At 44.0% G+C, this 19,562-nt stretch overlaps 4 protein-coding genes and 1 long non-coding RNA gene across 5 annotated transcripts; 4 read left to right on the top strand and 1 right to left on the bottom strand.

The window, feature by feature from the left end:
* Positions 1-675: 675 nt before the first annotated feature.
* On the top strand, positions 676-1,373 carry LOC145695692 (uncharacterized). The gene is made up of 3 exons (XR_014133767.1): positions 676-863; positions 948-1,052; positions 1,241-1,373. It is a non-coding gene; the product is annotated as an uncharacterized LOC145695692 (long non-coding RNA).
* A 171-nt stretch (positions 1,374-1,544) lies between these two features.
* Positions 1,545-3,319, bottom strand: LOC145695686 (malate dehydrogenase-like). Its single transcript, XM_081772689.1, has 5 exons — positions 2,389-3,319; positions 2,224-2,343; positions 1,998-2,181; positions 1,741-1,955; positions 1,545-1,696 (listed from the first exon to the last, which is right to left on the bottom strand). The coding sequence occupies exons 1-5, from the start codon at positions 2,789-2,791 to the stop codon at positions 1,608-1,610; spliced, it is 1,011 nt and encodes a 336-aa protein (XP_081628815.1). The 5' UTR covers positions 2,792-3,319; the 3' UTR covers positions 1,545-1,607.
* Positions 3,157-5,304, top strand: LOC145711745 (acetylcholine receptor subunit alpha-type acr-16-like). Its single transcript, XM_081789434.1, has 7 exons — positions 3,157-3,187; positions 3,260-3,572; positions 3,622-3,996; positions 4,056-4,151; positions 4,216-4,388; positions 4,430-4,882; positions 4,925-5,304. Exons 1-6 carry the CDS (start codon positions 3,157-3,159, stop codon positions 4,663-4,665), a joined length of 1,224 nt encoding a protein of 407 aa, XP_081645560.1. The 3' UTR covers positions 4,666-4,882; positions 4,925-5,304.
* LOC145711743 (uncharacterized) lies at positions 4,951-14,692 on the top strand. The gene is made up of 7 exons (XM_081789433.1): positions 4,951-5,100; positions 5,529-5,535; positions 6,616-8,076; positions 8,130-8,503; positions 8,835-8,889; positions 12,324-12,589; positions 12,635-14,692. The coding sequence occupies exons 1-7, from the start codon at positions 4,951-4,953 to the stop codon at positions 14,690-14,692; spliced, it is 4,371 nt and encodes a 1,456-aa protein (XP_081645559.1).
* Positions 14,693-14,709: 17 nt separating this feature from the next.
* Positions 14,710-19,504, top strand: LOC145695679 (collagen alpha-1(XII) chain-like). Its single transcript, XM_081772679.1, has 4 exons — positions 14,710-15,361; positions 16,505-16,560; positions 16,606-16,697; positions 16,739-19,504. The coding sequence occupies exons 1-4, from the start codon at positions 14,710-14,712 to the stop codon at positions 19,314-19,316; spliced, it is 3,378 nt and encodes a 1,125-aa protein (XP_081628805.1). The 3' UTR covers positions 19,317-19,504.
* Positions 19,505-19,562: the final 58 nt, after the last annotated feature.

Raw genomic sequence — 19,562 nt, 5'->3', positions numbered from 1 at the left:
CGGCTATCGCTAGAGAATGGATTAAGTGCTCTTGAAGTGTCGAGACAACTGAACGTCAGGGACCTGTTCGACAAGTGCCGGAAATTCATATGTCCGTTTATGATTGACCCGACCAAGGAAAATGGTCGAAAACAGCGTGTTTTACACGTGTTCTGGAGCACTAATTGAGCAAATTCGCTACCGAGGAAAAAGTTTATCAAGAAAACATCTTCAACAGATTTTTTCTATAGTTTTCTCACGAAATTACTTTAGTGACACCCTTATAGAAATTGTTTTCCATGAAAGTTGCCGATTATTCGAAGTTCGGACTTTATTTATTTGAACGTTTTCGTCTCTAGAAAAAACGCTAATTATTTTAAGTAGCGCAAATAAATACTTGTTGAAACGACCACTTTAGCAATTTTACAAAGTTCAACTAAATTCTTGCCAAGTCGACAAATATTCAAACCATTTGAAAGGGATTCGGCGGGCTGGATCAGCCGGTTGAAGCTCCCGTTCCGATTGCAGGTGTTTCGAAACGAAATTCCGCGACGAGCCTAACATCCAGTACGAGTTCGAGATCGAAGGAGTGGCTCCTTAATTTCTTTGTTTACGGCGGCGGTGGCGATAAGCTCCTTCCGTAACTGCATACATTTGCTTATCTTATCAGCCTTTTTGGAGCCTGTGATTAGCTTGACCTCTCTGATATCGGCATCAACAAGAAAACTTCGCCAGAACCTGAGAAAAAGCCGCTACCAGCGAGCAGTCCAGAAAGAAATCTTTCAAGTCCGCCGGCGAATATGCAAAGCTCCGTGCGCAGAATAGTTGTGAAACCGCCAGAGCCGCTTAGTACTGTCAGCGATTACCTTAAACCTGTACCAAAGGTACAACTGTTGCATAACAAAAAGTCAGCTAATTTTTTAAACAACTTCTTTCTTTTAAATTCTAGCGCTAAATTTCTTGTTCAGAAATCATCCCCAACTCCCGAAGAAATCCCTGAAGACCGATCTGAAATCGAATCCATCGCTTCCAGCTACACAGAAACCACAATCACTCCATCATCTTCAGATACGGTAATTACAGTCATTTTTTTCTCCGAATTTATGGACGCGTTTTCTACCCATAAATTCATTGTCCGGTTCTTAATTTTACAGGTTCTGAATTTATGGGTAGGAGACGGTCCTGGAGGCGTTTTCCTGCTGATTGAAAAAGCACTGGCGCCACCTTTTGGGTTAAAATTTTCGAATAAGAGACCCTTAAGGTGCCCTGCGTGCTAAATCAGCTGGCAGAGTGCTGGATTGAGACTTTTCTTGAGTGAAACAGGACTCGAAAGACAACGAAGATAGCCGACTATCCGATCAGAGCGACAAAACTACAAGCAGCTTAGGAAAGTTTTCTTTGTCATAATTGATTGTTATTTCGAAAATGTTTGATGAAGATAATGTTGAAAACAAGAAGGAGGATCTCTGGGCGAGAAGAAAATAAGACGAAAGAAGTCTGTAAAATGGGTCTAAAAAGATCGATGCTGATATTCCAACTAACAAAAATTTTCCTTTATATTTCAATGCTAATAAACTGCTTTATTTCGAAACTTCTGAACAACAAAAAAACATAGAATTACTTGCAATTTATTCTTCTTCTGGCTCGTAGGCGAGAATCTTTCGATGGAGTTTTGGACTGTGAGGCGGGTTGCCGACGTATTCTGATCGATCGACCTCTAGAAAATCATTCATTCATCAAAAATGTCTTTTCAAGACAAACCAAGATATCCTGTCAGTCCTTCTCTCAATTTCAGTCGTCGCTGAATTCCCTGAGACTCTGTCGCCAGCTCTAGAAGTTTTTGCTTTTCCAGATCTCCGATCACGACAGTTTCATCGATGACAGTTCCAGCAATTGAAACTGAAACTGGAAGGCCCATGACGACTTCTTGTTCGCAAATGTCGAATTGCCCGTTGCACATGATTGAAAGCGTCATTCTTCAGACATGGCTTTATGTCGGAGAATTTACTGTAGCTTACCGTTTTGGGAATTCTGAGCAGAGCGCGTGAATAATTTCTGCGCCCGCTACTCCAAGCGCCGGTGCTGGAACACGAGCAGGGCTGTAGCCAGTTTTCAAGAGTTCCTTGAATTTTTGACGCTTGTGAGCATCGCTTTTCGTGTGTTCGATGACGGGAATGGGTTTAAGCGATGTCCAAAGGGGAACTAAGGAAATAACATACATCTGTATATTGAAAAAAATCTCACTGATTGACGAGTGCTTGTTTCCAATGACCATTGCTTCTTGCAAAGTGGTATCTACTCCTTTCAGCAATCGCAGGAAATGGGCACTTTCGATGACTGTTCCGGTTCCAACAACTTTGATCGCTAAAATCAATCTGTAACGACAGTAGAATAAGAGATTTCACTCACATGCTTTTGTCAACTTAGCGAGAGCAAAAGTAATCAAATCTGCAGGTTCGCAAGCAACGACAATTGTAGATTGTCCAGCTCTGAAGCCAATTTCCGTCGCCATTTGTCTCAAAAATGGGAGAACTTCGGCAAGTGCTTCATCACTCGATGGAGCTTCACCAAAAGGACAAGTGAGAAGGAAAAAATCAGCGTCGTCGATTTGAGCGAATTCGATTGAACCGCGAATGTCGATGAAGCGCCCGAGAACATCGGACGAAGCTTTCAAATCAGCGATTTTAGACGGCAAGGTTCCGTCATTCGGGTCAATAATGATCAGCTCCGAAGCTAGGTCTTTCTCGATGATACTCTGGGCCGCAGCGAGTCCAGCCGGGCCCGCGTGAAAAATCACAATTTTTTTCTTCATCTCAATAATCCACTTCTGTTCCTTTTTCGCTGAACATGCTCAGCAAACCGCTTAGCTGCAACATTTATGCTAGAGCCTCATCCAATTTTTAATAATGTAGCGTGTGGGTCTTCATCCCCGAGCATGTTACTGGGACAATATTTGATATTCTCGCCGACAAGCGCTTTCTAAATCAACCGTTTCTCGAAAATATTATATTTTGGCAAAGTCTTGATCTCTTCCCTAATTATTCCGCTCGTAAAGCAATTTTTAAAATTCCGGAGGCGAAAAATTGTGAGAAAATTGGATGTGATCGTAAAATTTTGGTATTTCTTGGTCGTAGAAACTAATTGTGTTGAGCAGCTAAAAAAAGGCTGTTCACGAGAATGCGGATTTTCTTTGCCTTTATTGGCCTTGGTAAATTGAAGAGAACCTATTTTAAAGAATCTGAATCTTGAAAGAAATCAAGCACCATAAATTTTTATTAAGTTTTTGGGCGCTTCAACACAGGGATCCTCTACGATCGTCTGCTGAAAGGCTGGAGCTATGTTCTCGACATGAATCAAACAGGTTGCACCATGGATTATAATGAAGCAGTTGAAGCATTCGAGGAGCATCCTTGGGATTCAGAACTTGTGCCAGACGAGTGCGTCAAATACATTAGAGATGAATCAGAAGCAGCGAACCCGAGCAGAATTCCGACTGCGTTTACGGATTCACCGATGCCCATGGAAATGGACGTCACTCTAGAGCAATTTCATGGAATCAACGCGAGGGAGCAACGAGTGTACTTCACTGCTATGTAAATGAGACTTTTTGAAAGGGATTTATACGCTCATTAATTTTCTTAGAATGGACTTTACTTGGCGAGACGACTTTCTACATTGGAGACCAAGTCTGAACAACGGCATCAAACACGTGATCATCGCCCCGGATAAAATTTGGACGCCGGATGTAGTTTTGATCGACAATCTATCCGACGACTTCGACAAAAAGTACCAAGCAGGAGTGACAGTCGCCTACGATGGAACATGCCACTGGGTAACGATAGTTAATTTCGAGGCTGGCTGCGTTTTCGACATGACCTTTTTTCCGTACGATACTCAGGCTTGTCCTTTGACCTTCGGGCCCTGGACGTATTCAAGCAGAGATATTTCGTTTCGAATCAAAACTCCGACGAATAATATAACTGGTCCTGGTCAGACAGGACAAATGCTTGTTAGTGAGTAATGCAATCATTTATTTTCTGATGAGTCCGCATAATTCCTTCTCTAAAATAATTCAGGCCCAATGAAACCGAATTCAACGGAATGGAATATTCTCAGTACGAATGGAATTATGAGGGAACTGAAATATCCTTGTTGCGAAGACGAGTTCCCAGGCATGGTTCGTACTATTTAAAAATAAAGTCAAAAGCGATAACTTGGCTTTTTTTAATCATTTAGGTATGCAAATAAGACTTTCAAAAACCATCCAAAAGAAATCATCTACGAAATAGTTTTCGAGCGGTACACTCTCTTGCCCACCCTTTCCATCGTCGTTCCCTGCATTTTGACGGTAATCCTGATCATTCTCGGCTTCTTCCTGCCCCCCGATGCTGGCGAAAAAATTGGCCTAAGTAACCAAGCTCAACCAAGAGCTTCACAAAACATTTTTCAGATATTACGATTATGCTTGCTTTGGTCGTTTTTATGGACCAGTTGACTCAGCAAATTCCACCGATGCCGTCCAAGACACCTCTGATCGGTCAGTTTTTCGTCGCTTCTCTTGTTCTTGTTGTTTGTTCTCTTATTTCGACCGTTTTCTGCTTGCGACTTCATCATACTTCTGGAGAGGAAGCGAAGAGAATGGCAAAATGGGCAACGGATGAATCTATTTCAATCTGTCTTATATAGCTATCAATCGTCCCGAAAATAAGTATAAAAGTCCGTTACAAGATAAGATGCGTTTTTATCGATTCCTTGCCAAAAATTCTTTTTACCTTGGGCCCTCCACCTGATCGTCCACAAGAAAAGAGCCATGAAGAAGAAACTGCCAAAGCTGAAGAAATCAACAAATTCGTCGACGAAGTAAAAACCCCCACTGAACGTCTTTTGATGGAGATTCTAAAAGGTGAACGATTTGTTTGAATTTTTTTCATCGAATGAATTCTAGAGCTCGCTTGCATTAACAAAGCCACTATGGATGGAGACCTTGGCGCGGCGTACGAAGAAGAGTGGAGATACGCTGCGACTGTATTCGACCGAGTAATGGCGTATTTTTACATTTTGGCGCTGATTGTCTTGCTTCTCAGCACCGTGTTGACTCGCTTCTGGAGAGACACCAGTCCCGTAACTTCTGTTTGAAAACATTGCAAATTTCTTCTGAATTTCCTTTTTGTCACTACAAATCAAGACATGATTTCCAGGAGATATGTATTTTGCTTGTATATATTGTACGAAAGAAGCGCTCGTGAAGTCGCGTCTCAGCCAGCTCGCCAAGGTCCCTTAAAACCTATCAGTTACAGTATAAGCCTCTTCCTTGACTCCATTCTTCCGAATCTTCGAAGAGAATAAAACCTGCGAAATTAGGGTTTTTATGGGAGACACTGAATTGTGCCGCCCTGCGCCACCTTGCGCCGCCCTGTGCCGCCCAGCCTCATCGGGTTTGAAGATATTTGGTCTTTCAAAGGCCACAATTTAAGCTTTTTATGTCAACTTAGTTATTCTCACTTATTTATATAGTCAAAATGTTAAAATAAGTAAAACCTTTAATTTAGGGTGCCAGTAACGAATTTCTCAATCAAATTCAGATCTTGCATAAAATCACTAATTTATTGAGCACGCGACGGGCCAAAGGCCCTTACGCGTGCATATTCTGGTAGAGAACTCATTGGGTTGGCGGGGCCCAACTCTCGCTCTTGTTCAGAACTCTTTCCTAGGTCATGGTTTGACCGATTGATAGTCGATTGGTTCCGGACCGGGCGGCGCAGGGCGGCGCAGGGCGGCACAATTCAGTACCCCCCGTTTTTATTGTTATATGCTTATGTTTATTTTATTCTGGCAATGGCCGATAAATTTTCATTTTCAATTTGAATAGAACAAAAAAAGTCGAAACTCATAAATCAAGCATCTATATTTTTTCCTACGTTTTTCTTTCGAAAATACAAGACTCTAACCCTGATTGAGATTGTTCGGAAAATTTTCATTTCAATAAAAGTTAAGCGATGTTTGGCATTTTATCTCTTATTCATTCTCACGAGAGGCTCTAAAAGAATCTACGCGTCATGGCGTGTTTTGGCGCCCTGCCGAGCGAGCCGCTGATTATGTTGGTGGAGGAGGTGTTCAGCGAGGGATTCATAAATTCTTGCGTATGACTGGCTCCGCCCGCGGCCAAGCTGCCCTAGTTCCGAGCAAGTTGCCCGTTTTGACGTTTCTTTTTTACCAATTTCACGAAATTACTTTCACCTAATGATCCTCAGAGAGTGACGAAACAAATGCTCGCGGTTGTTGTTGTCAGAGAAAAGCAACTGCGCCGCCGCTAGAAAAAGAAGTTGTTTATTGAATTAATCGCTGACGCAAAAGTTCACGCCTTGTTGAACACCACAAAGTGGTTCCACAAGTGACCAACACTTGACCTTATCGAAAATGCTTACTAGAATATTTTTAACATAGTTAAATGAAATTCAAAAATTTATCTTTTCTACCGGTTCTGCACGAGACCTTAAAAGTAAGGTTTCTTTATGAATAATTAGATTTGATAGAATTCAAAACTTCTTCTCTGCTATCTTACTGTCAAAATTTGTGAGCAAAAAGAAGTCTTTTTCCTAATTTTTAATTCTTTTTGATTAAAAAATTTCTTTTCAGACTTTGAATGGGAAACTAAAATGATCTGGGTGATAGCCCTGCTCCCTTTTCTCGGGGCAATAAAAATCCCTTCCAAAGAAGAAAGGGAGTCCTACAAATGCCTCGCCTCTGCGGAATGCGTCAAAACCTACCTGGAAAATGAAAACAAACTCCTCGGCCTCAAAAAGCAAGGAGGCCTTCCAGCAGGAGCTCCACCGATTCCCGGCCTTGGTGCTCCACCTATTTCGTCGAATGTCTCTCCAACTGGAAACCAGCCGCCGATTTTTAAAGGACCTCTGGCCGTAAACGTTATGTTCGGTGAAAAATTCGAGATCCAGCTCGACTGGACGGATGAAACGCCAGAATCCGTAACTGTCTCCATTCCTCCAGAAGTAAAAGCCGGTACAGTGACGAGAACAGGCAAGTTTCACTACTCCGCGGCGCATTCGCAGCCGTTGGAAATGCTCAGCGATCTCAACCGCGTCGTCTTCATCCTCGACGACGGAGAGCATACCACTGAGTTTACTCCTACTTGGAATTACTGTGCCTGTCGCAACGGGGGACTGTGTAATTATGATACGAAGGCGAACTTTGACAGTTTTTACATGGCCAGTTGCATCTGCGGCGACGCTTGGGGTGGCGAGTTTTGCACGGAGGACAAAGACGGCTGCGAAAACCCGAACCCATCCTGCTTTCCTGGCGTTCGTTGCATCGATCAAGCAGCGCCGCTGAGTGGTCACATGTGCGATGATTGTCCCCCTGGTCACTCTGGAAACGGCTTCATCTGCGAACCTGACTCAGACGAGTCTCGTGAGCCGATTTGCTACGACTTGCCTAAAATCCCCCACGGCTCTTTTATCATCCCGAATTCCTTGGTCGACTTTGTCGATTCGGGCGAACAAGCGTTGGCGGAAGGAGAAACTCTCCGATACGAATGCGAGGAGGGATATGAAATGATGGGCTCTCGGGATCTGATTTGCATGTCAGGCGGAATTTTCTCAGAAGTGCCTCCAATCTGCCGAGACATCAACGAGTGCCAGCGTTCGCCCGCGCCCTGCCATCCGACTGCGCAGTGTCGCAACTCTCCGGGCGGTTACGAGTGCGAATGCGGCCGCGATTGGATAAATGTCGAAAACACCAGCGCTTGTGAGCCGCTCGTCGGCTTCCTGAAGCTCGATGAAAACAACGAGGACACAGCCTCTTGCACGCCTTCTAGCGCCAATTCAGTCGACGTCTATTGGTCGATTACGAAAAGATGGCAGTTTGACCCGGAAGTGATCGACAAGTTCATCATCAGTTGGTTTCCTTACGAAACGGAAACAGAACAAGCTGACGAGCGATTCAAACTAATCGGCATGGACCGTGGCTCGATCACTGGAGGCAGCATGGAGTACGAAGATCTCATGGCAGAAACGAGCCTGAGAAAGCCGGATTTCGAATACATCGTTTTGGATCATTCCTACAACGCGTTCATCATCGACGGTCTTCAACCCGATACAAACTACAATATCGGCGTCAAACTCGAAACCAAACAGGGTGCTCTTATTGGCGAAAAATTTTCTGCCGCGCTCAGACTCTCCCGGGCATTGCTTCCCCTCCCCAAGCCGCTGTCGTTACAGAAGTACTGGGAACTAGCTTTGAAGTCAAGTTCCTCCCGCCAGCTAAGCCAATGGGCTTTATCGAAAACTACATCGTTGAGTCGAAGCTAATCACGCCAGAAATTTGCCAGAGCCCAGTGGCCAAGGAGGACGAATGTCTGCCAAAGTACAAGATCGTCTCTGCAAGTTCGAGCGAGCCGTCTGGCCAGATCTCGGCAGTGATTCAAGGGCTCAACTCCGAGGCCGACTATGAATACCGCATCAAAGCGCTATCGAAATCGACCGAGGGCAACTGGACGGCGGCAAGCAGGGTTCGGTAATTTGAGCTCAAGCTAAAACTCATTTTGGCTAGACGCTCAAATTTCCTCAAATTGAGAACTCAAAGTGACTTGAGAAATCATTTTGAGAAGATTTGAGAGTTTTGGGAGTTTTGAGTTTTTGGGAGATATGAGAGTTTTGAGTTTTCAAAACTCAAATTAAGCGAGCGCTTCCTTGATTGGCTCATGGATCGCCAGAATTGATTTCTCACGCGAGCTCTCATCTCTGAGTTCTCAAAACTCAAATTAAAAAACGTGAGTCTCAAGCTTTGTTTCCTTGAGTTTTAGCGTGAGCTCAAATTACCGAACCCTGGCGGCAAGGAAGATTACGACCACGAGAATTTTGCCAAACGAGTTGCCGGCAGCTGATGACAAAATCGGTAAGCCAATTCGAAATTTCGTTTTTTCCTAAATTGTTTAATTTTTGGTCTAAGTCGGCTTCAAACATAATTTGCTGGGTTCTGTGACTTACGAAGGGTTAATTAGGGCGAAATTACTACAAATTCGAAGATGGGGCAAAGTAAAACCCACTGATTTTCCCTGCTTTATTCCAAAAAAGCTTTGTTTTGGTCAAAAATATTGACAATCACATTTTTATTGTTGGGCAAAAAATAAGTCCTTGGGCAACTGTACGGAAAACATCTTGTTATACACGCTTATCATTATTTTTTTTAAACGGCGATAAAAAATATTTAGATCCTCTAAGTGGCTTATTGACTCGATAATTTGTTATCTGTTAGTAATTCGTTTTCACGGAGACAAATTTTTTTTTTCTTCGATAAAGTGAGTTTCTCTTGTTTTTATTTTTTCTCTTCAGTTTTTTGTTTTGCCTTTTCTTTTCCCTTCTTTTTCTCAAGTGGGTCGGTGTGATAGGGTTTTAAACAGATCCCGGAAGTGAGGCGCAATTTCGGATTTGCTCTCTCGGATTTTCTTCATCGCGGCGTTTTGCTCGTATAGCGCCCCCTGAGCGTTCTAGTATCAGCGCGCGCCCCTGCACTCGAAAGCTCGCGGGCCACTCAGCTGAGGTATTCAGCTCCATACACCTCAATTTTCACATTCCACGGATTTTTATTACTATTTCCGATCGAAAACCGGACTTTTGCGTAATGACTTGATCTTTTACCTGTTGCTATACAACAGAATATCCGAAGAAACAAAGAGAATCGCGAGAAAGAGGAGATTTTCACCGGAAATAAGTGGAAGAAGACGGAAAACAATCGGCCCCACGCCTCCGGGCGCGGATCAAGGGGGATTTCTGAGGATCAGTCACCGGCCACGGAGAACTGCACCAAGCCAAAACACCACCACCATAGCCGTTTCCACCCGAGCCGTTACATGAATCACCCAATTACTCCTCTAATGATCCTGAATTAGGCCCACTTTCGATCCTTTTTCTAAACCAAAGAGAGTCAGAAAAAGAGCAATGCCAAAAATATGAAATTCTTTGCCCCTTTTCTTTTTCTCCTCCCGATTTTCCGGGCCCAGTTCTGTTTCGACACAAAACGGCCAAAGTGTTCAAGTCCAAAAAGAGATAACAAAACCTCCACCTTATCGAGCCAAAGTGAAATTCAAAAAAGTAAAGGTAAAAAACCCTTTTTTTATTTTGAAAAATGATAAGCCGGAAGTTGTGACAGAAACACGTGTTCGAGCATGCTGTTCGCGGGCGAGCGCAGTTTTTGGCAGTTTTTGTAATAATTGAGCCGCTGCCGCTTTTTCCGCGTTGGCTTGAATCAACAAAATATTGCGCCGATTTTCACCAAATTTTCGACCAATCAGATTCGCGCTGACGGCTGTTTGGCCAATTAGATTTCAGAAAAAATTGTTTTTATTTCAAATCATTTTCTGAAAACGTAAATATTAGATCAGCTCCATTTCGAGTCGTTTTCAAAAACATTTGACAGCTATTTTTGAAACGAGCCCTAAAAATAAATCTACAGCGAGTTTTTTTTCGCCAAGACACAAATTCTTGTTTTCTTAGCGCGCGATTCTCGCAAGTGTGAAAGTTTCGTTTATCTTTCTGCAATCCGGCTTAGCAAAGTGGCTGGCGAAGCCGATTTTCAATTTTAAACTTCAATATCAAAAGTAAGAAAGGCGGAGAGAGGCGATTTTCTGGCAGTTAGACTTTCTGGCAGTTAGACTTTCTGGCAAAGGCGATTTTCTGGCACTGCCAGAAAATCTAATATGCCAGAAAATCTAATTTCCAGAAAATCGCCTCTTTTGATTTTGAATCTACAGTTAGTGATCCTGGAAGGTAAAAAAACGGAGAGGGTTTTCGACAGTACCACCAATTTTTTTCTTACATGTTTTATAAAAATTCATTGACAAAAGCCATTTTTGACCCATTTATTCAAGATAATTGGCTGTAGCAAACATAAATCAGCTTCTTCCGGGAATTTTCACCCGGTGTTATTTGCATCTGATTTCGAGTACTTGGTCACAGTGGGCACCCACTGAGATAATGGCGCACGCTCATGCTTTTTAAAACTGAACTTGTTATAAAACTCTCCTGAAAATTCTTCCTCAGAAGGTGGTGGAATCGCTGTCATTTTCAATATTTATCTATACGATTTTTCTTCCTTATCATTCTCCATTTTCTCAAAAAATCAAAATCTAACTTTTCAGCTGCCTGTGAACCCGTTTGTCACTCCGAAAACAGCTAGAACGAACTGCGGATGCTACCCTCATTCTATTTTTAGCGCAGAAATTTCAATTCCCAATTCGTAGTCTTTTACCGCCCTGAATAGTCGGCTTTTAGATCAAACGCTCCCGTCGAAAGGTGCAAACTCCTGCTGAAACTGCTCCGAAATGAAATTTGTGTGATAATCACCAGTTTTTCGAATTTATAAAATGATTATTATTAAGAGTTTCTTGCAGAATTTCAAATAATATCCATCCTATAAAGGCGATTTCACCACCTGAGGAAGAATTTTCTGGAGAGCTTTATAACAAGTTCAGTTTTAAAAGCATTAGCGTGCGCCATTATCTCAGTGGGTGCCCACTGTGACCAAGTACTCGAAATCAGATGCAAATAACACCTGGTGATTAACACAAAATTCCCGGAAGAAGCTGATTTATGTTTGCTACAGCCAATAATCTTGAATAAATGGGTCAAAAGTGGCTTTTGTCAATGAATTTAAAAAAACATGTAAGAAAAATTGGTGGTACTGTCGAAAACCCTCTCCGTTTTTACCTTCCAGGATCATTAACTGTAGATTCAAAATCAAAAGAGGCGATTTTCTGGCAGTTAGACTTTCTGGCAGTTAGACTTTCTGGCAAAGGCGATTTTCTGGAAGTTAGATTTTCTGGCAGTGCCAGAAAATCGCCTTTGCCAGAAAGTCTAACTGCCAGAAAATCTAACTGCCAGAAAATCGCCTCTCTCAGAAAGGCGATTTCTTTTCCTGTTTTTGGCGCGTTTCCAAGGAGCGAGTGGTGAATACAATCCGCTTCGGCCTAACGTTATCAAATACTCTTGCTTCAATTTTATGCTCCAGTAGGTGTATATTTCCGACTTTGCCGAAATACGCAGTGAATATTTCCGACCGCAAAGTTTCACGAGCGACGCTGAGAAAATAATCAAAGCCTAATTGAAATTGACTCGCTTTGTTCAGATCAAATTTAAGGGAGTTTATCTCAAATCTCTTTTTTGCCTTTAATATAACCCCAGAAAGAAAATCGTGACGCTCTCGTTTTCCATCGTCTTATTATTTATAAAGAGATTCTTTAAGGGTATCTTTTTGATAATTAAAAATTATAAAAACGACTTGCTTAAGGGCTTCCTGACCTTTTTTTTTATCAAGCTGACATAATTTTCTAGCGGCTGGCTGCATCGAAGCGGAGCTATTTGTCTTCGACCCTGAAAATGGCGAACTCGAATGGACTGACGATTTTAACGACCCAGCTTCTGTGCAATACATGATCTGGAACGATCTCCTTGTCGGGCTTGTTCCAAACGTTCATTTCATCGATGGAGAGGACGCAGTTGTTGCAACAGTGGAAGTGAAACTCGCCGAGTTTTACGAGTTCAACGATCAAGTCGTCTTCAGATGCAAAATTCACGTTTACGTCGATGGAAATTATCAGGTTTGAATTTATTTTCTCAAAAAGCGAGAGTAAACCTCCATTCAGGTCAATCTTGCCACTGTGGCCGGTCAGGTGTACGGAAACTTCGAGCCCTATCGCTCGCCAGATGACAGCATGACCCGGATTATCCCTTGCGACCCATGCGATGGAAACGACTGCTCCGAAAACGCAAGATGTATTCGAAAATCAACAACGTTTACCTGCGCCTGTGATGCTGGTTACAAAGACATTGGCCGGGGAAATGGCCTCCGAGAAGGCCGACTTTGCGAGCAACTGGAAACTGGAATGCCTTTGGCTCCGCGACAGCCATCAACTGACGATTTAATGTGTCATCTAACCCAGGCTGATGTTTTCTTCCTCGTGGACATGTCGAGAACTGTTTCAGAAGAAGACCTGATCAAGGTGATCACCTTCATCCGCGAGTTCATCAAGCACTACACCGTCTCCCCCGAAGACACACAATTCGGGCTGGCCGTTTTCGCCGCCAAGTACCGCGTCGTGTTCAATTTGGACGATTTCGAAGATAAGAAAACACTTCTGAAGTCGCTGCTCGACCTTGAACTCAAGTCCTTGGGCAAGGGTACAGCACTCGGCAGCGCGATAAACGAAATCATTCGGACGATGAATTACGCGCCCAACGGTCGCCGACCGAATCACCCGCTTCACGTGATCATTTTCGCGGATGGAAAATCAGCTGATCCAGTCGAGGAACCCGCCTCAAGGCTGAAAAAGATCGCGCACAGCGTCAAAGTCGTTGCGATCGGCAACGGCGTGGACCGATCCGAAATCAGTTCGATCGTCCACACGCCCGAGGACATCGTCTATTTGAAGAACTTCAACGACATCGAAAAGCAAACCAAGCAGTTAGAAAAGAGCATTGCTGAAAATCTGTGCCCGCGGGACGCCTGCCCTCTGTTTTCGCAACAGGACGTAATCTTCCTTATCGACGTTTCGATAAAAATGGAAGCGCAACTTGACCAAGTAAAGAAGGCGATTGTCGACTTTGTGGAGCAAATGAACATTGCTACGTCTGGCGTCCGAGTTGGACTCGTGCTCTTTGCTTCCACCTCTTCGATTGCTTACGATCTCGACTTGCAGCAACTGCCCAAGGTCATCCAGAAAGTTCTGCAGTCAAAAGTGACAATCATCCCCTCTGACAGTCAAAATCTCGGCCAAGGTCTCAGAACAATCGTCCGAATCGCCGAGAACATCCAATCAGCAGGCTTCCAAGAGCTCATCATGAAGTTCGATGGAAAAGGCTTCCCGGTTGGAAAAGACTACACTGGAATCGACACTCGCGAAATTTCCAAACGAGCGAAGATCATTATTCTTTCCTCTGGATTTGTCTCTGACGAGGCAGAAATGGTCCTGAACATTGCTGATTTGAAGGAATCCGCGGATATCGCCGTTGTCAGCTTCAACAACAATTACGACTTTTCCAGCGTCGTCGATCCGAAAAACATCATCGAAATCGACACAGAGTCGGAAGAAATATCCCAAGAAATCGTCAAAGCATTCGGACGGATCAAAGTCGACATGCTATACGGAGGCTGCGAGAATGAAATCATCAGTCCTCGCTGGGTTCGAGTTCTTTCCGAAAACGAAGGCGAAGCGGAGATTATTTGGGAACCCTTGGTCGGAGTTGACAGCTTTTTGCTGACAAAGAGAAACGATTTTGGACAGACTGAGACATTCCCGATTAATAACGAAGACCCAAGCTTTACTCTATCTGATCTGGAGGCTGGTTCTAGTTATGATATTTCTCTGACCGCGATCAAAAACGTCGACCAAGAACAAGTCGTTCGATCGCGAAATGTCCTTCCTTCTCGAATCTTCACAAAGCCTACAGCGCCGATTATGCTGGATTACGAATCAACGGAAATGAGCGCGGCGTTGAAAGTGAGCGATCTTGTGCAGAACCAAGCGGATTTGCTGAGAGTCGTCCTCAAGAAAAAAACACGAGTCCATTTCTGGACGATTTTGAGGTCATCAACGTTGTTGAATTTCCGCTTGAAGAGGTGGTGGCGAATGACTTTACGCTCGTCTTTGATCAGTCGAATGACATTGATCTCGAACCGGCGACCACTTATGTCGCCGAAGTGACGAGTGTCAAAGGCCCCATGGAGTCCGATTTGAAGAAGTTCAAATTCGAGACGAGAAGTTTGGAAGCGCCTGTTCCCCAAGGAGTTGGAATCTCAACAGTGAGCAACAAAGAAGCGACGATCACCTGGAAGCCGTCAGATGCCGTGAGAAGCTACAGCTTGAAAATACAAGATATGGACGGTGAAGAAGTCTTCGAAATATCGGATGTTCCGGCGGAAGATCTGATGATGACTGAAGACGGAAAACCAGCCTTCAAAGTGGACGATATCCTCGAGCCGGGAACAGCCTACAAAATCATTATGCAGTCGACGAACGAATGGAAGACATCGGAACCCTCCGATCCAACGATTTTCATCACTGAGCCGGAAGAAGTGTTCTCTGTTGAGCAATCGCAGCAGTACATGAACAAAGTCCGCTTTACCTTCTACCCGCCAGAGGAAGGAAGTGCTGAGAACTTTGTGGTCAAGCTTTATGATGACAAAGATGAAGCAATCAGGGAAGAGATCAACCAGCGAATTGTCCCGTTCAAGGACGGACAGAGCCAATACGTGGTTACTTTCGAATCCTCCGAAGACACACCAATCGAGCCAGGAGCAGAATACTACGTCGAAGTCATTTCTCAAGCCGGCGAATCAAGATCCGCCCCTGTTGGCCGCCAACTCCTCACAGGTACAAATCTCGACGAAAGAAACATTGTCTGAGAATTTAACCACGGAGTGTAATTCTTCACTTGTGGTTGTGTTTTGGTGAGAGTGTTTTATTTAGCGAAATACCGACGCTTGCCTCGGCAGCGTTTGAGACGCCAGATCAGAGAACGTAAGGCGGCATCTTTTGATTCTAGTGCTGCCTGATGTTTGATTTTCGATGTTTTCTAGAGGTTTGTCAAGAGAGACGATTCTTTTCTTGAGAACCAAGACGGAAATTTTATTAACATTTTTAGATAATTATTTTTGCTAATTGAATTCATAGACCTACCTTAGTCGTACATGAACATGTGTAGCATCGGAAGTTCAGCAAAAATATTATGTAAAAACCATCTGGTGAAATCACTTGAAATTATCCCATCCTAATTAAATTGCATGATAGAAAACATAATCAGTCGTACGGAAACGGTGCTAGAACAGTCCTCAACACCGATACCGACCACAACAATGACAACCAGTGCGACAAGCACGACATCATCAAAAACCCAATCACGAGCCACGATCAAGACTAGTCCTTTGCCCCAAAGCTCAAGGACGCCTAAACTCTTGGGTAACCTTATGTCACAAATCTCGATGTAGGTTAGCGCTAGAACTCGATGTTTTTGGATGTTCAGCATATTTTTCGATAATATGTAATTAGTAGAGCCTTGTTTTTCAATGCTTGTTGTCGCTTGGTGATGGAACTCGTTTTTTTCGCATCATTTTTCTAAACAAAAATATTTGAATGAAACAAAAAACTGCATCTTGGAATGAGCCAAATGCTAGGAATCATGCTTTGATGTTGTTGACATTACAAATATTTTGAAATTTTTATCTTGAACATTATTTTTTAGAAACCGGTACGTACCTCACTCTCCTTCAATCAACCACTCTAGAATGTGCATGTGATTTCTTTAACAATACTAATTTGCATGTAACAAACACTAATCCTAAGAAAGAACTAATTATGTATATGCACCTGAGTTGCATATACAGTAGCGCTCGAATTCTGACCGTTCAAGTTTACTGGCGGTGTAGAATTGGAGCTGTAGCATGTAGATTTGCATGTAGAAAAAATGTTAACTAATTGTGCTTGAAATTGCACGTCACTAAATCCATCGCACGTTAGATATTGATGCACCCGCACTTGTCAATATCGTCGAAGTCACAAATGACACCATCAAGGTAAGCATCGAAAAACGCGATGACGACTAATTCGTCTCTCCCTAGCTCGAGTGGGAGGATGTGCCAGACGCGGATGAGTACAGAGCAATGGTTTACGAGTCGATGGGAAGCGACTTCAGAGTTATTGATTCGAATCGGTAGGTGGCGAATTCTCTTCCTTGATTTCAAAAAATTCTAGAAAAACCGTTTCGTTCAAAATCAACCAGGGTCGAATCGTCGGCCTTCAACCCGGAACTGGCTACACAATTCTCGTGCAAGGATCTCGAAAAGGAAACGCTGGCAAATCGAAAGCAGTCCGAGCTTGGACCAAGCCCAATCCCGTCAATCCTGATTCAATCGTCTCCTCAACTCGCGTTGATTCCGACGCAAATCACCAGATCGACATTTTCTTCGATCCGCCATCGATCGGCGGCCACGACAGCTTCGACTTGATCCTCAGAGATCCAGACGGAAACTGGCAAGAGGAAAGAAAGGTTCAAAAGCCGGATGTTGAGTTTATCGGGAAATACTCGGCGAATTTCGTTGATCTCAAACCATCGACAACATATTTGCTCGACATTATCACATACCGGGGCGATGAAAAGTCTCTGACAAAAGACGTCGAAATCATTTCAGCTCATGCGATTCCACCGACAAACTTGAGAGTAAAACGCATCACACCAACATCAGCAGTTATCACCTTTGATCCGTCCCCGGACGCGGACGAGTTCTACTACGAAGTTTACCAGCTCGTCGATTCAAATGATCGACAGAAGCAACTTCGAAAGCGAGAAACTGTTGACAGAAGTGTTCGCGAAATTGTCGTCGAAAATCTCGTCCCTGGTTCCCCTCATGGAATGACAATGAGTTCCATCGCCAACGGGGTCTACGGCAAGCGCTCTAAGGAATTGAACTTTTTCACTCAACCGGCTGTCGTGGAGAATCTCCAAGTCAAGTTCGGAACCACTGAGCTTCAGGTCAGCTTCGAGCCACCAAGTGATGGAGGAGTGGACTATTACGACATCATCGTCGAGCCCAGCAACGAGCCAGGGCGAATCGTCGATGTCAAACAAATACGCGCCGGGGAATGGCTCGTCTGGACCTCTCAGACTCAACTGCTTCTCCCAGGACAAGACTACACCGTAACCGTTTCGAGTTTCGCCGGAGCTGATGGCGAAAACAAAATCAGCAAGAGCGGCAAAATGAAACCTCCACCAAAACCGACGCTGTTGAAAAATTTCGTTGATGATCGAAATAATTTGCGACTCGTTTGGGAAGTAACCGATCAAAAACTCGCTCCACTGGTGACTTACGATGTGAAAATCGAAGAAGCAGGACGGGAAGATGCCGCTCCAGCGCTAGAAATCGACAACATCCGACAAACTACCATCACTCGGCCGGAATTCGACAGTACAAGACTGTACATTGCCAAAGTACGAAGTAAGCTGAGAAAGATCTACTCTGAATGGGAAGAGAAGGAAATTCAAATCTCTTCAAGCCTGGTTCCAACGGTGCCTACTTCACCTGGCGAACAGCCTTCAGTCATTGACGTCAGTGAGTTGTCTGATTCCTTGGTGGACCCTCTCCCGAGCTTCATTTGTGAAAACTCGACAAAGGAAGTTGACATGATTTTCTTGCTCGACTCGTCCGGTTCCGTCGGAAAGCCAAACTTCCAAGTGATGAAATCATGGATGAGAAGACTCATTAGCGGCCTCAACATCGCTCCAGGCAGAACGCAAGTGTCGGTCTACTTGTACAACAATATTTTCCGAACAATCTTCGACCTGAACGAGCATCAGAACGCGTACGACATGATCACTGCCATCAACAAAATGGTCTACTCTGGAAAAGGAACTCGAATCGCCCGAGCGCTGCAGAATGCCATGTCGAAAGTTTTAATCCCGGAAAGCGGCTTACGACCGAATTCTGAAATCTATCTTTATTTGATTACCGATGGGAAGGAATCCGACGTGGCTGATGTCAACAACATGGCAAACGATATTAAGGATGCTTTCGGGGAGAGAATAACGCTCACTGCCGTTGGTATTTCCCGCTCCGTCGAGAATGCTGAGCTCTATGCGATCGCTTCTATGCCTAAGAAAGACAACGTATTCTTGTTGGAAAACTACCGGGACTTGGACACAATCACAAAAGTCGCAAACTACCATGCGGGCTGCATCCCGCGCAGTGCTGTTTACACCGACGTGGAACCAGATTCATTCGACATCGAAATCGGCGAGAACTTGCCAGACGCCACGAACAAGCCTTATCCTCCGATTCCGAAGCAACTGCGCGTCAGTGAAAAAATGACGCCAACGGGGAAGAAGGCCACTTTGACAGCCGAATTCGCCAAGTCGCGGACGAAAAAAGCCGCAACTGAAGTGGTTTTGGAACAAGTGAGGACCTCGACTAAGGAGATCGTGGAGATTTATTTCCGCGAAGAAAAGGGCGACAGCTCCACATTTGACGATCTGCCTCTTGGTTTCGAATATCACTGCAAGGTGCGATCCAAGCACAAGGTGTCCCGGGAGATGGTTTATTCCGAGTGGAGGTACTTCAACAACTTCGTAAGCTTGAGCCCGCCTTCGGTCGAGACCGATGACATTGAAGTCTTGGAAGGCAGTACTAGCTTCACCGCTGCTTTTCCAATCGATGGCCATGTTGACTTTTTCATGGTCGAAGCGATCCGACAACCAGAAAGCCGAGGGCAAAAAGCGATCGTCAAAAAGTTGAAACAACCGATCCAGAAAATATCGACGAACAAGGAAGATACTTGATCAAATTCAACGCGGAAGATGGCATTTCTTCATCCTCAACCTACAAAATCCGTGTTGATTCGTTTGCTGGTAACCAGAAAACGGAGAAGCCAACTGAATTCATAATTCAAACGACGGATATAACAGCGAGAGTTATGCTGACGAAGATCGAAGAAAATACCATTACGGCTAGGGTCACTGCCTCTGAAGGAATCCGGATAGAAAATAACCATAAAACAATTTAAGGATCTTTCTTTTTATATTATC

Source organism: Oikopleura dioica, chromosome 1 (assembly GCF_907165135.1).
Source record: "Oikopleura dioica chromosome 1, OKI2018_I68_1.0, whole genome shotgun sequence".
Classification (NCBI taxonomy): Eukaryota; Metazoa; Chordata; class Appendicularia; order Copelata; family Oikopleuridae; genus Oikopleura; species Oikopleura dioica.
Note: the sequence above shows the minus strand (reverse complement) of the source record. Positions and strands in the feature narration are given on the sequence as shown.

What these genes read in the sequence shown, in the direction of transcription:
- LOC145695686 (XM_081772689.1), bottom strand. Translation starts at nt 2,791, where the DNA reads ATGAAGAAAAAAATTGTGATTTTTCACGCGGGCCCGGCTGGACTCGCT. An exon ending in CGCTAAGTTGACAAAAGCAT is followed by an intron (nt 2,344 to 2,388) that starts GTGAGTGAAATC and finishes GATTGATTTTAG; the next exon opens with CGATCAAAGTTGTTGGAACC. An exon ending in AAACAAGCACTCGTCAATCA is followed by an intron (nt 2,182 to 2,223) that starts GTGAGATTTTTT and finishes TTATTTCCTTAG; the next exon opens with TTCCCCTTTGGACATCGCTT.
- LOC145711745 (XM_081789434.1), top strand. Translation starts at nt 3,157, where the DNA reads ATGCGGATTTTCTTTGCCTTTATTGGCCTTG. An exon ending in GGACAAATGCTTGTTAGTGA is followed by an intron (nt 3,997 to 4,055) that starts GTAATGCAATCA and finishes AAAATAATTCAG; the next exon opens with GCCCAATGAAACCGAATTCA. An exon ending in TGGCGAAAAAATTGGCCTAA is followed by an intron (nt 4,389 to 4,429) that starts GTAACCAAGCTC and finishes AACATTTTTCAG; the next exon opens with ATATTACGATTATGCTTGCT.
- LOC145711743 (XM_081789433.1), top strand. Translation starts at nt 4,951, where the DNA reads ATGGATGGAGACCTTGGCGCGGCGTACGAAGAAGAGTGGAGATACGCT. An exon ending in ACTGGACGGCGGCAAGCAGG is followed by an intron (nt 8,504 to 8,834) that starts GTTCGGTAATTT and finishes GCGGCAAGGAAG; the next exon opens with ATTACGACCACGAGAATTTT. An exon ending in GGCAGCTGATGACAAAATCG is followed by an intron (nt 8,890 to 12,323) that starts GTAAGCCAATTC and finishes ATAATTTTCTAG; the next exon opens with CGGCTGGCTGCATCGAAGCG.
- LOC145695679 (XM_081772679.1), top strand. Translation starts at nt 14,710, where the DNA reads ATGGAGTCCGATTTGAAGAAGTTCAAATTCGAGACGAGAAGTTTGGAA. An exon ending in TGGCCGCCAACTCCTCACAG is followed by an intron (nt 15,362 to 16,504) that starts GTACAAATCTCG and finishes ATCGCACGTTAG; the next exon opens with ATATTGATGCACCCGCACTT. An exon ending in TCACAAATGACACCATCAAG is followed by an intron (nt 16,561 to 16,605) that starts GTAAGCATCGAA and finishes GTCTCTCCCTAG; the next exon opens with CTCGAGTGGGAGGATGTGCC.